The 14484-nt window shown below is 39.0% G+C and overlaps 1 protein-coding gene across 5 annotated transcripts in view; it reads right to left on the bottom strand.

Annotated features, from left to right (window-relative positions):
• Nucleotides 1–3217: 3217 nt before the first annotated feature.
• Nucleotides 3218–14484, bottom strand: part of pbx3b (pre-B-cell leukemia homeobox 3b) — a 78932-nt gene continuing 67665 nt past the window's right edge. For 2 of the 5 annotated variants that reach the window (XM_015006966.2, XM_015006967.2), the window contains 4 exons: nt 10686–10851; nt 9095–9172; nt 7566–7655; nt 3218–4947 (listed from right to left, as the gene is read on the bottom strand). In XM_015006966.2, coding sequence (XP_014862452.1) covers nt 7609–7655; nt 9095–9172; nt 10686–10851 — 291 coding nt within the window. In that variant the 3' untranslated portion in view covers nt 3218–4947; nt 7566–7608. Of the gene's footprint in view, nt 4948–7565; nt 7656–8496; nt 8610–8960; nt 8964–9094; nt 9173–10685; nt 10852–14484 lie in introns of all 5 variants that reach the window. The other 3 variants (XM_015006961.2, XM_088009027.1, XM_088009026.1) reach the window with 3 other exon arrangements.

Raw genomic sequence — 14484 nt, 5'->3', positions numbered from 1 at the left:
AGAAACCAAGACAATGTTAGATTTGTCTTGTTGCTTGTGCACCTTTTCTCACCTATTTTTTTCTTCCACTCAACTTTCCATTAAAATACTTCGACATAGCACTTGGTGAACACCCAGCTTCTTCCCATCTGACCTTTGCTGCTTTACTCTTTTTGTGGTGGGTGTCAAAGACTTATCGGGAAAATCTTCTCTAATGTTATGCAGGACATAGTGTGAACATTACAAATTATTTCTGTACTTCTGCATTTTGTTTACAGGTATTATCTAATATTTTAGCTTTCTTAGAAACCTGATCTGGAGTTTATGTTAGCTGGAAGTCGCAGTCAACAAAATAATCGGAAATTAGCGGTTGAGAGATGTCACTCTGTGAGTTATGAATCTGCATCACTTATGCTTTGCCTTTTACCATAAATTCTTAAAATAAATAAACTTTTTGATGACACTAAATTACTGAGATGCATCTGGCATTTCATCAGGAAAACTCACAAGAGAACAGTGCCTTTAGTTAGTTAGTTAGTTAGTTAGTTAGTTAGTTAGTTAGTTAGTTAGTTAGTTAGTTAGTTAGTTATTTTCAGAAATAAGCGTCTGTACAATCACTATTACTGGAATATTTTTGTCAGATTAAGTTATGTTTTGTCTTAAAAAAAAGAGTACAGTCTGTGGTTTGTGCTTATCCTTGTGATGCCGCAATCTTTGATCAAGTATCAAAGCCGCAACCTTTTGTCACAGACTCCACCCAGACTTATTTATCCCCCTCTCTGAGATCACATTACTTAAGTGTTACAGAATGCATTAATGGTTCCACGGCTTTCGAGCGTTGCCTGTGGTTTGGCGCAGTTGTTGGAGCGCTTGCAAATGGAATCACATTCTACAAGAAAAACAAGAAGAAGAAGAAGAAGAAAAAAAGAAACAATATATGACTGTAAACTTTTAGCTTAAACCTCACAGCAGTCTAATCTTCTATTAGTGGGAGGCAATTACAACATTTTACATTTTAATATAAACAATCAGTCTATTGAGAAGTGGCGTAACATGGGTCTGTGAACAATACACTATGAGCAATAAATCAAACTGTGACAAAAATTACATTATATTTAATCTAATATGAACCCTACCTTAATAATATAAATGATATCTTTCTCTAATTTAATTGGCACTAGCTTGGTGCATATTGCTAATATAATTCTGAATTTCCATATTTAATGATGCATGCTTTTCACTGTGAATTTTACTTAGAAAATGTCGTCCTTAATGAAGCTTGGAAAAACCTCTAATAGGCGTAATCTAAGAAAATGCAACTTCTCTATTCGAAAAGGTTCTGAGAGCAGTTCTGCAGAGCGCACCGCTTTAAATCCAGCAGTCGAGGTTGTTGGGAGGCAAATGTATTTATTAGGAAAAGCAGAATAAGCAAACAGGCAGCGGTGCAACCAGCTCGGTTTAAATGTACTTTTTTTTTTTAAATTCCTGAATCATCTAGATAGGAAAATATACAACCTGATCTCTGACAGAATATATTAATGCATGCATTAAAAGCATATTGGCTGTAAAAGATATTCAAAAGGGGGGAAAATAAAAAAAAACTGTGTTTTTTTAGGGTATTTAAAAAGCAGCAGAGTATTCCTGCCTTGTGAAAAATACAGCTGGAGATCTGAAGCACGGATGTGTAACATTCAGGATAAAGATATGATTTCAAGAGAAAGGTGTTCAATGAAGTTCTGCACTGGTTGAGTGGACAAATGTGCTCTCCCGGGAAACCGTCTGTGCATTGCGCTTGAATTAAACTTGTGCTGTTACATCTCTCTTTCTGCTTTTCCCCCCGCCGTCACATTTTAAGACGGAAGCCACATGTGTGCATTTGCATGTTGCTCGTCGCGAGAGGCGAGGTTCTATTTTGCAGGAGTGGATTGTATTTTTTTTGTTTTGTTTTGTTTTTTTTGACAAAAATCCAAGAAGGTCCAAGAATGAGTGACACAAACGCGGGACAAAAGCTGAGAAGGGAAAGAGACGGGAATGGAGAACGCCGCTGTGAAAATGAGAATAAATGGATGTCAATTTCCATGTGGAATTGCTAACCAATGATCCATTAAGCCAGCCTTTTCACAACAGACGAACAAAATAGCCTGAATTAGAAGCGTCTGACATTTCAGTTAATTGCACTAACTATGTCAGCTAACAGTAGCTTCCTACCAGATCCTCATCCTCCATCCACACAGAGCATCCTCACACGGCGCCTCGCCAAAGTATTCACACCGCATGAGATTCTCTGACCTTTGTCCTGTTAAAACCGCAAACTTTGCGAGAGACTAACGCATGACGGCTCGGCGAGTGTGAAGTGGAATAAAATGGCATTTGTTTTCTGCAAATATAAATATGAAAAGTGCGGCGTACATTTGGATTCGGCTTCCCCGAGTAAATACTTTGCAGAACCGCCTCGTGCAGCGTTTACAGCTGCAGGGCTTTTTTAAGTTTGTCTCTAGATGCATTTAACAACATGAGAGCTTATCCAAAAAAAAATAAAAATGTAATTCTTAATCAAATCTTTGGAGCTGGACTTTGTCTGTATTTGACTGACTGTATTTAACCACATAATTTTTTTTTTCTGCTGATGAAAAGTATCCCATGACACGCTACTGCCAACAATATGGTGTAGTCAGAGTGTGTAGCATTGATTTTTCCATGCATAGCATATTGCAGGTCTTCCACATATTTGTTGTGTCCTCCAATTGGCTTGTGATGAACTGCAAACATGACTTATGTGTCAACTGAGGCTATGGAAGGGTTTTATTTAGGGGAATCAGATTGAAGGGGGTAGACTACATTCATATGTCACACTTTTCAGATTTTATTTGTGAAAAAAAAAATTAAATATTGTATCTTTAAGTATACTACAACTTTGAGTTGGACTATGACAAAAGTCCCAATAAAATTCTGGCTTTAGCATAACAAAATGTGAAAAGTCTAAAGAGGTAAAAAATAATAATAATAAAATACCATCATGAAACTACATGATATGTGATGTTTGACATCACAATTTCTTCTAAAATAAAATAAACATAATGCACTGTTTTGTTGTTGATCAAATGAAGGAACGTATTAACTTGTGCACTTTCAGTATCAATCTGTACATTTTTCTTCTTTTTTTTCTGCAAGTTGGTATAGGTAAAAAAAAAATACATCAAGCTTTCCCGCTTATGCAACAAACAGACAGAGAAAGTCCTTGGTGTCATGAAAGCAAAAAGGTTTATTCATGTTTGAAATTACACAACTACCACAAGGAAGACTTTTCTGTCCAGGGTGTAGTCTGGTTAGAAAGTAACACTAAACATCTTTAATACATTAGAATCACTGCCACAAATCATTTTGTCATGACTTTTTTTTTTCAGTTTCAGAATCACATACAATAGAAAAAAAAAGGGAGAAAAAGAAGTCTTGCACCCTGTTGAACAGAGCTGGAAATGTACAGTTCTGAATACTGAAACCTCTATGCATTACAGTTTTTATAGTGATTTTTTTTTTTTTTTCTGAATGATTTAGTAACAAGATGAGCAACATTCAAAATGTTTGTTTTTTTTCTTTTCTTCTTCAGTATTTACAACAGTTTTACTGTTTGGTGTTTATCACCCCCCCGCCCTCGATAAAAGCCATTAAACCAACAATTTCTTCACCCTATCCCCGTCTGTTTCCCCCCACCATCCCCTCCCATTGTGTTAATATTGTTATTTTTTATTTTTTTGTTTCATTTTAAGTTGCAGTACAGCAACGCAATTTTATTAAAAGATTAAAATATACATTAGATTACATAGGGAATGAAGAGTTTACACTGTTGTGAGATGTAATCAAAAATAAGTAGATTAAACCATTAAATAAGGACCAGAAAAGTAGAAAAGAAAAGAAAGAAGGTGTGATGGTGATATTGTTTAGAGGTAGTAAGTGAGCACTCTAAGCTACGGAAATGTTGCAAATGACTGTTTTTTTTTTATTTTTTATGAATGAGGTAAGAAAGTGGCGTATTGATTGGTTGGATGTTTTAATTACTCTTAAGCTAATATTATGTACAACTTTTCCAGCGTAACGGGGCGGGCTCCTGCAGGCCGTGTCAGAATGATCTACTGTGGGGGAGATTTGTTGATTCCATAAGCAGTACAAAAGAAATGTTTACATATGTACACAACAAAACGTCAAATTATAAAATATGGAACCGTGTCACGTTTTTAGTCAAGCAATCAATTACGCTTCTTTATGTTCCAACGCTTTGAATAGTCGTTTTCTCGCACTCGTGTACACAGCTGTGAGACAAAAATAAATCTTGAGAAGTAGCCGCGAAGCTGCCACCGAGCTGTCGGCGTCGAGCATTGTCGAGTCGCCGGACAAGGCTGCGAGCACATTAGAGTCAAAGAAACAGCTGCGTTAATTGAGGGAAACGAGAGAGCGCTCAATTATCAAAATGGAGAGCGGCTATCAAATCAAGGATCGGACGAACGGGCGTTTAAAATGTCATGAAATGTCATCCGGTTGTTTTCGTACCAGAGCTGGAGATATTCGTCCTGAAAGTTTGGAGGAGTGTGTTTGGCTTGGGGAGAGACTGTTTGTGTATTTGTACGCCTGCGTGTTTACCTCTACAACAAAAGCATGGCGACTACAGTCGATTCATGAAAGAGAAAGTCTGAGCAATCAGGAAACACTTAGTGTCCATAATGGAGGATGCCATGTGCAATGTGTGCGCCGCAGTCACCGGAAATCTTAAAGAAAACTCTTGCTTTTTTTTTTTTTGCTTTTTTTTTTGCTTTTTAAGTCCTCGTCTGTTTTACAGGAAATGAAGAAGTCCATGCTGCGCTGCAGGGGAAGATGCATTAATCAGTTTGAGGTGTCCGAGTGCACACTTCCAGGCCCTTCTGTAGGAGAGATCACAGAAGATGGAGTCCTTGCATCTTGCCATCCTCCATTAGCCTGGGACACAAACGGAAAAAAAAAAAGGTTGAGATTTCAGTTAGACCTGCTGCAACAAGAGAGCAGGTCGGCTTCAGAGACGGAAGAGAGTATGAACAGCTGCATACACATTATTCTCACTAATGCATCCATAAGAATTAGGTGAAAATACACATCTCAGTTTTCAAATGATGATTTCATGAATTAATCGGAGGAAGGTTTTTAAACCAACATGAACTAACGTTTACATAAGTGTGACTAAGCACATTTTCTTGTGTTTTCTTTACCTGTGAGACTACAGCCTCACAGGTAAAAAAAAAAAAAAAGAAATTAGTTAAATTGAACCGTTCTGAAAACATGAAAGTTACACATTGTGCCTCAATCTAAAGAAATTAAATAATAAATGAGAAATAAACTTAGACATTTTCAATTTGAAAAGAGTTACAAACCCATTTTTTAAGGTTTTGCGACTCACTGGGGGCAAGAAAAAAAAAACATGGAACAGTGTTGTATATTTTCTCTCTTGTCTCAGTTAAGGTTTCTGTTCAGGATTCAACACTAACAATAAATTCTCCTCTCTACTAATTATGAAGGACACCGTTTGGGCATCTTAACCTCAAGTAGACTCGGGTTATGTAGCAGGATAATAATCTAAAGACCATCAACAAGTCCACCTCTGAAAGGCTTAAGAAGAAAAAAAAAAGAGTTTTTTGAATGGCCAAGTCAAAGTTCAAACCTAATCTGACCGAGATGCTGGGATACGAACGGTTAAAGCATAAAAACTCTCCAATGTGGATGAATAGGAACAACTGCATGAAGAAGAGTGGGCCAAAACCCTTCCAGAAATGTGGAAGCTTTATTTCCTTCATAAGTGAGAATATCTTTGTGAAACGACATTCAAAATTTACTTCTACATCTGATATTAAAATAAGACAAAAATAAGCAAGAAGCCTTTCCGTCAAGAAGACATACTAAAGGTGGCAAACACATTTGCCGAATTGCATCTCCAGACATGTTGATGCCATGTGAGTAGCCCAGTCATCGCAATACAGCGGCATCAGCAAAGAGACATCCCGGAAACAAATTTGTCTCTTGTCCGAACCAATGGGAGCGGTCCCTGAAATCAGTGTCTAAGCAGATTTCAGCAGCGGCCGACAGCTTGTCGCTACATATTCTCCTGTCAGTCAAGAAGAGGGAGGGCTCGGCCGGGTGAGGTGGGGAGAGCTGAGCGAAAGTGACAAGGCAGGGCCTCTCCAAGAGAGCCGGCCCTAGCCAGCCTGACTATGCTTTGCTCCAGGCGTGACCTAGCCTTTACTGGATCTCTCTACGTCACCATCAACAAAGCTAAAGGTTAGTCTCTGCAAATGCATGTAAGAACAAGCGGATTGTTACTGATAAAAATAAAAAAAGAGGGAGGAAAAAAGGAGCTTTGCTACAAGAGTTTTCACCTTTTTCTCTTTTTCTTTTATTTTTTAAATATTCATATTATTTTCAGATATTAAACAGTGTTTACTCGGAGCATCAGCCTACTCTGGTGAACCGTGAGGTCCACACGGCACATGGAAGTGAGAAACCTTGGGAGAACGTGAAAAACACTTGATCTTGTTCAGAGCTGACATGCCGACATGGCTTACAGCAATACAGCAACAGTAAAGCCAAAACAACACTAAAAACCCTGAACTCTAAAAAAAAACATAAAAAAAACCAACTGCCACTATTTGTTTACATAAAACATGCTAATTCTGTTTCACAGAAATCCTCCTGTAATTTTCAGTAAGAGGTAAATGTGTTATTTTATTTTGATGCCTCAACTCCGAGTGGTATTTGAGTGTGTGCGTGTGCGTGTGTGTGTGTGTGTGTGTGTGCGCGTATGCATTTTACCCAGCAGGCATACAGTAACAATGTAAAGGGAGCGGCTCTGATATACTGCAGAGAGAAAGCTGTCGGATACCATTTCTCTCTCTCTCTCTCTCTCTCTCTTTTCCTCCCTCACTCTTCTTCCTCCCTCATCAAGAAAATTAATCTTTACTCTAATGGCTTCAGATTATGCGTTGCTTTACAAAAAGGCGCCATATCAAACCTCATCAGGAAAGATGGAATTCATGTCTGAAAAAGGCTTCGGGCCATCACGTGTTCACTTTTTATAATGAGGAGAAGTCCATGGAAAATTCTCTGAAGCATTTCAAAACAACTGAAATGCAGAGGAATATGCAGCGGGATACTTTTTGTTTTTTTTCTTTTTCCATCTAACTCGTATTTTGAGACAAAGTGATGCTGAGTGCAATAATTTCAGGTGATGAAGTGACGGGCCACGTTGTCTAACGTTACACAGATCGTTTTTCGAAAGGGGGAAACAAATGAAATTTCGCAATTCCAGTTTTATCAAATAGACGTAAAATGTCATATTAAAGATATAGCTCAATATTTTTAAAGTGAGATTTTGTTAAAACCCTGTAAGCATGTCGTATTTTCCCTCTCTTGACGTCTTCATGTAATATTAACTCACATCGGTTAGCTAACGGTTATGATCCACGATGAACAACTTCATACTGTCATCCAACTGTTTCGCAGAGTATTTGAGGAGAAAAGCAGAACTACAGAAGGTGATTTAATCATTAGCCACTGGAGTTTAAACTTACGTTTATGCCATGAGGGCTATACATGGTGTTTCCTGCTAGAGCATCATTGTATCCTGCCGTCTGACTGATAACATGGCGCAGGGTATCCACCTAGAGGGACAGAAAAGGTGCAGAAACTGGTCAGATGTACGTCTTTCTGCAGTTCGGACATGACTGCAAACATGCTAGGTGAAGCAAGATGTGCTAATCAAAAGCTTTTGAAACAAAACAAAACAAAACAAAACAAAACAACAGGTTCCCAAGACAGCCAGAGGTTGAACTAGCTAACACAACTAACAGATTATCTTAAGAAATAAAGCATACCAATGTAACAAGCATGCTCAGATGTTCTGTTCTGGGCTATTGCTTTTGGTTTGATAAACAAGAAAAATATATATATAATCAAAGCATTAAAGAAAGCAACAAAGCACATACTGCTTTAAAGGAATCAATACTTTCTAGGTTGATAAAAAAAAAAAAAAACTCACAGGATGGAAGACGTTGACAATAAACGATAACACAATGAGACAGGAGGACAGCAACACGGCACAGGAAATAAAGGGGAAACATTGTACCAAAGAAACCCAATACCAAACCCAAGAGCCCAAGTCAAAGCCAAATGCATTCACAAAACGTTCGGAACCAGGAAACTGTTTCCTGGCATGGCAGCAGTGGGGTGGGATTATATTTTGATTGCCAAAATATTCCATCCAAAGCGAAAAAGTCAGTAAACACTTCATACAGTCGGATAACATTGGAGGCCTCACTGGGTAATTTGAGCTGCCTCTCGCAGGAGCAGCATGTTTTTTTGTTTTTTTTTCCCTTATTTTCTATTTTTTATTTTGGTTTTAACGTGCTTCAGACTGCACTGTGGATGGCTCAGTACACAGGCAAGACAAGGACAGCTCTCTGTGGTGGCACCTCAGGAACTGTCCCTGGTTGTTGATCCTACCTGTGACTGTACATTGGCTCCGACTTGTGCCCCTTGGTAAGAATCCCCATTCAGACTCTGCATGCTCAAGAACATGTCCCCAGTGTTTGGGAGGCTAAAAGAACCCGAAGAACCTGGAAAGGGAAGATGTAAGTGGCTGAAAACATGAGAGGTGTATAACGGGAGAAACACAAGACAACACACACACACGCACACACACACACACACACACACACACACACCGCCCACGCACTATGCAGCGACACAGACTCACGGCACGCGTGCGTCTGTGTAAACAAAACCCGACTCAGGCAGACGAGTACACAGAAGAGAGTCTCCACAGAGCAAGCAACTACGGGGGCAAAGGAAGGGGAAAGCAGAGGAGCCAAAAGGAGGAGGTGCGGAATGCAGCGGGGCCAAATGTCTCATGACGAATGTGGTGAACACAAATGGGGGGATGAGGATCACACGACACACAGGGGGACCGGCTCTACATGTGGTTGGGTCGCCTAAGCTCCCAATTGTTCCACATCAGCTACTTCCAGGCTAAAATCTGACAGGGAGGCATTGTATACGGTACATGACAAAGACAATAAGAAGCTTATGAAAAGAGCAGTACCAGTAAACATGTTGCTTAAAAGAGTGTTTTTGCTCTCTGCAGAATCCAGCTGAAACTCTTCGTCTTTCATCTGGAATCCTGGGTGCAAGAAAAAGGGACCACTTCATAAGCTCGCCACATCCCCACGCCCGGTCAGCCAAGTCCAATTTAAATCAAACATTGCTTATTAACATGGACGAAAGCATCCAGGCTCTATTTTTGATGATCCTTATAAATATACAGTGCTGTGAAAAAAGTATTTCTCCCTTTCAGATTTTTGCGTAAAAGAAGAAAAGAAGAAAAAAGATAACTAGAAATACAAAATATTGTTTCAGATGATGATTTCTTTTAATAAATGTATAATAGTTGTGCCAGCCATGTTTACATCGCTGTGGATTTCTGGTCTGCTTCGCGTTATGCCACGCCGTCTAATTCTGATTAACGTCCTTAAAAAGGCAACTTCAAAATCTGATCCTGTTTACGTCTGGGCCTTTCATACATTCCTCACTTTAAGGTGACAAACTGATGAAATTATGTCTTAGCTTTACACCAGATGTAACAGGACATACACCTTCTAAAACAATTACACTTTTGTATAATTTTACATCAATCAAGATGCTCATGGAAAGAAACAGCAAAGAAAAAAAATTAAAAACCAGATGGTTCCTTTGGTCAGCAGCGCTTTTTGCATTAAAACTTTTCTACTTTTTTTTTTTTTTTTTTTTTTTTGTCCAATCTGGGTTCTGAGTTCATTTGTGATACTCTGGAGGAGATATCAATGGACTCTTTGGGTATTTTTGGTGCACTGGACACTTTTAGGAAGGTTTATCACTGTTCCATGTTTCCTCCATCTGTAGTTAATAATAGCTCCCCCTCTGGTTTGCTGGATTTCCAAATCCTCAGAAATGGTTTGGTAACAATTTCCTTGCTGACAGATGTCAGTGATTTTATTTCTGATCAGCAGTTTTATTCTTTACATTCATGCCACACTCTTTTTCATGTTAATAAATGAAATCACCGTTTGAAAACTTCTTTTGCATTCACTAGTAAAAACGATTTTGATGATCTCAAACATTTAAGTGTAAGATAAAAGCAAAAACAGAATAAATACTTTTTCCTGCACTGTAAACTCCACATAGTTTATTATTACTCTTGATAAGATGCCCCCAGCAATTATGTTTCCTTTTTCTTTTTTTTTTCTTTTTTTTTTTTGGAAAAATCTCAAACTATTCAGTGGAACTGCATACCATTACCTTACAAATGACAAGAAGTTGACAAAGTCAAGGGAAAACAAATCCCATGGCATCATTCTGAATACACTCACTTTTTGTTTTTCTTCTTTCTTTCTTTCCCCCAAAAAACATGTGTTCTCGGTTCACAAGTCAGGAACGCTCTCTTTATGCATGAGTTTGCTTGGCATCAACTGTCTTATAGACAGGAGACACTGTGATCCCCAAGCTGGGAGCAGAGCCTGTCACTCTTGCCAGTGTGAATGGTGCATGAGTGAGTGTGGTAGAAAGGCAGCAGGTTTAGGACTGAGGCTGAGGGCAGATCTTTTATTTGATTTCATTTTTTTTATTTTTTTTTTATTTTTAGACGTAGGAATGCCTACCGGAGTTGGGAGTGGTGGGGGAGTTGGCCTGGCTGTTCTGCACCGCAGCGGCCGCGGCGTGCGCCGCGTTCACGGCCGTCTTGGCGGCGTACAGGTTGGCCTCTTCCTGAAACTTGCCGATGTTCTTCTTGTACCGGATCCGCTTGTTGCCGAACCAGTTGGATACCTGTGTGCGGGAGACAGCAGAGGGAGGAGGAGCAAGAGGAGTCAGACGTCAAGCAGCCACAGCAGTGTGCATTCAGCAGTGTGATTGTTTCAAGATGTCATGTTTGGGTCCGTCAAGTACCCAATTCCCAGCCTCTGCGGTGATGTCCGCCGGGTACACAAGCTAATTAAGCCGTAATCAGGAGCCACTTGTGTCTTCTCATGGATAGGAGCATGACACACTCCCACATCTGTCTCCTGACAAAATGAAAACACAGGCGGCTCCGATTGCACTAACATTAAAGTCGCTGTGGCAGAGTTTCTCTAACTGGACTGGTTTCCAGAGGCTGCTGAAAAGTTAGGAACGTTCAGATTTTTGGTCACTGACGAATGCTTCCTGATCCCGTTTCGGTGACTACTTGATTGACACCTTATGCAAATAAAAAAAAATGTCTTCACAGAGTAAATGTAGTAAAGCGAGTTGGCAAATACAGCTGTGAGATATTTAGCATGGGTACGGCAACATGTCACATTTTACATGAGTACCAAAAAAAGGAGGAGGGGGGGAGGGAAGTAAAAAACTGATCAACTTGTCTGAAAATATTATCGAAGCTTTAATGAAGACACTTGTTCCAAGCTAATTATATTTTATATGACATTAAAACAACAGAACATTTTTGTGTGTTTGTACGCATGCGTAACTGGTGACTTGGAGGATTGCCTCGTGATAAAATGCATAAACATGTGCAGGAGAGTAAAGATGTGCAGCTATGAATAGCAGTTACATACAATGATCAATAAAATAAAATAAAATAAAATAAAAAGTGGCGGTAACATTTTGCCAGAACATTCAAAGCTTTTTACAAATGTACACATTGGCTGTGGCTCGTCATGGTAACCGATATGAAGGTTTAAAAACACAGTTTCAAACCAACTAAGATCTTCAGCCATGCTGCTGCTACTTTACTTTGATACTTTTTCAAACAAAGTCCCAGAGTGACTTAAGTTTTCTCCAACTTTAAGAAAAACAGGGTAACGTGGTGCTACCCCTCCCTCATCTGCTGCTTCATACTTCCAGGATTTCCTTGTTTCTACACATTTCTTACTCTATAAAGATTGAGAAGGCAATAAGGTGCGTGTTTATTTAAATAAAGAACAGTTTATCTAAACAACAAATGTTATATTATTTCAATAGTAAAAATATTTTCTTTTCTCCATAAAATAGAAACATTTAGGTTGATTTAACAGATTTTTGCTTAGAATTCTTGGAAAAATTGTAAAAAAAAAAAGAAAAAAAAAGTTTTTTTTTTTCGTCAATATTATCACACAGTGAGGATTTCCGACCCAGCGGCTGAAGCTTCTTCGGTTGTCTTATAGGCAGCAAATGCTGCGACATTTTCTTTTTGCCAAACTTGCCTGCTTTATTTACTCATTTTGATTTGTTTCTTTATGAGAACGAGTTGGGGTTAAATAACTTCCTACCAGCTGAGTCACAATAATCTGTGCTCTACATTTTCAACGAGAGGCTCCTATATATTTTCCACTAGTGAAATCCAGGTGGTGCGTTTCTTCATTTATTTCAGCATGTTTTAAAGCAGAACCCAAATTTCAAACCCAACAAACAAACAAACAAAAAACAAAAAAAAAACAACCTTCGGTCGCATTAATCGCATTAATGTTAGGATTTGGTTAGGTCCACATCTAGTTCAGGCTTATAAGTATTAATTTCATTGGAACGATGACATCCACAATCATACACTGAAAAGTTGCGCGAGGAGTGAACCTTATGTGCAAATGCTGGCTCTGCAATAACAGCGGAATAATAATGAGATGATGCTTGTTTTTAATGGCCCTATAAATTAGAGTGTCTTGTCGCTGTGCTGCAGCCCCCCTCTCAGGCCCTTGCAGCCCACGGCTGGACCAGCCAAAGAGCAGCTGCCCCTAATGACGCTTTATTTAATTTCCACCCATGTGCTTAAATTTTAATATCCCTAGCAGTCCGCCAATGCCGTGGTGTAAAAACTGACTGGATTTGCAGGACATCGGATCATTTCTATCCTGCACGTCTCTGCGCTCTAAATCTTTAATATCTAGGCAATTAAAATTAATGACCATTCAGGCGAGGCCCACAGTTGGCAGGGCTTCCTTGACATCAATTGTTTGATGGGTTTACCTAGAGGTTAAACTAACAAGCAAGGTTTAATTGGAAGCAATGAAAGCCCTGGCCATCATCCTTTTTACTTAACCTGCTTACAGTAGATTGTAGGGCCAAACACCGAGCAATATTCTGGCTCATTTAGATAGCTCACATTGTGGCCACAAACCAACCAAAATCATACAGTTTTCTCCTAATGCTCATCGGTCTGCATAATTTAACAAAATGCTCATGCAGTGCATTAAACAAATCAACATGAATGAAAAGGAAAATATATATTTATATGCATATATTTATAAAATCCAGCCACTATTTTAGTAATATAGCAAACAGTCACCAAAATTCACTTCAATCCCAATTTTGTTTTAATTCTTTTCTTTTTTCCTCCATATTTCTCCGTCCTGCACGCCGCTACTCCAGCTTCAAGGTATCCTCCAGTTTAGCTAAACAACGAGCAAATGCACTGCAGTGTAAGGTGTGGAGCAAAACCCAATCTGCAGAACTAATTCCCTTCAGTCTCATGAGAGGCAGTGCATTCACTTCACTTCTGTGTTTGGAAAAAAATAAAGAGCAAGACTGTGAGACTGCAGTGCCTAACATCAGCTTCCTAAAAGGCATAAACAAGGCAATGCATATATGTTGCAAAGACATAATAATGTTGTACCTTTATGACAATTTTACAGACTGGGAAGCTGTTGTAAATAATTAAAAACTATTGTTGCATAATTAAGTTGGCACCTGAATTCTCTGGGTAATCTACAGCAATAAAAGAACCCTCTATTGTAAATTTTGTAATAGTTTTTTTTTATTTTTATATCAGACAAAAAGCTGTCAGAGCGCTCTCTCCAAAATTAATTGTCACACAAGATTAGAAAAAACATGCCTCTTTAAACATTAATAACTGATGTTTGAACTGAAAAAAAAAAAAAAGGTTTAGGAATTGAATCTAGAGATCCAGTCACAAACTGGTATCAACCGTGGCCTCTAACGCGTTGGATGGAAATAGTCTAATGCTTTGCGTTTGGTTGCAACACACAAGTAAGTATGTAAGTTCAGAGCCACTGAAGAGGTGTCAAGCTCTGACTGAACCTCAGCGATTTTGAAGACTGAGGCGTTTTAAGAGTCCATGAAGCGAGACACGTTTTAACTTGGCATTTGAAACCAAGGATCTCTCCCAGGAATGACTTCTGCACATTACAGGGATTTTAAATGATCACTGCTAAACTGATGCCGGGTGTTTCATCAGCGATGATGCATCGAGCAGAGCCGCAGAGCGATATTGGCATACCGTACACAACGGATGGTGTTTACTTAATGAACTATGTGCGCAATCAACAAAGCAGGACAAAAAAAACAACAACAAAAAAAAAAGAGCTACGGGGAGTTTGAAGAATGACTCAGCCAGGGCTTCAACGTGACCACAGTGAGTTTGTGACTCTGAAAAGGTTCAGTCACTGTGAGGGATTGTCTACATGCACCCGGCATTACATCGAGGTTTTA

Source organism: Poecilia mexicana, unplaced genomic scaffold, assembly GCF_051168715.1.
Source record: "Poecilia mexicana isolate PSO_F unplaced genomic scaffold, ASM5116871v1 scaffold_9, whole genome shotgun sequence".
NCBI lineage: Eukaryota > Metazoa > Chordata > Actinopteri > Cyprinodontiformes > Poeciliidae > Poecilia > Poecilia mexicana.
The sequence above is the reverse complement of the archived record's forward strand: the minus strand, read 5'-3'. Positions and strand labels throughout refer to the sequence as shown.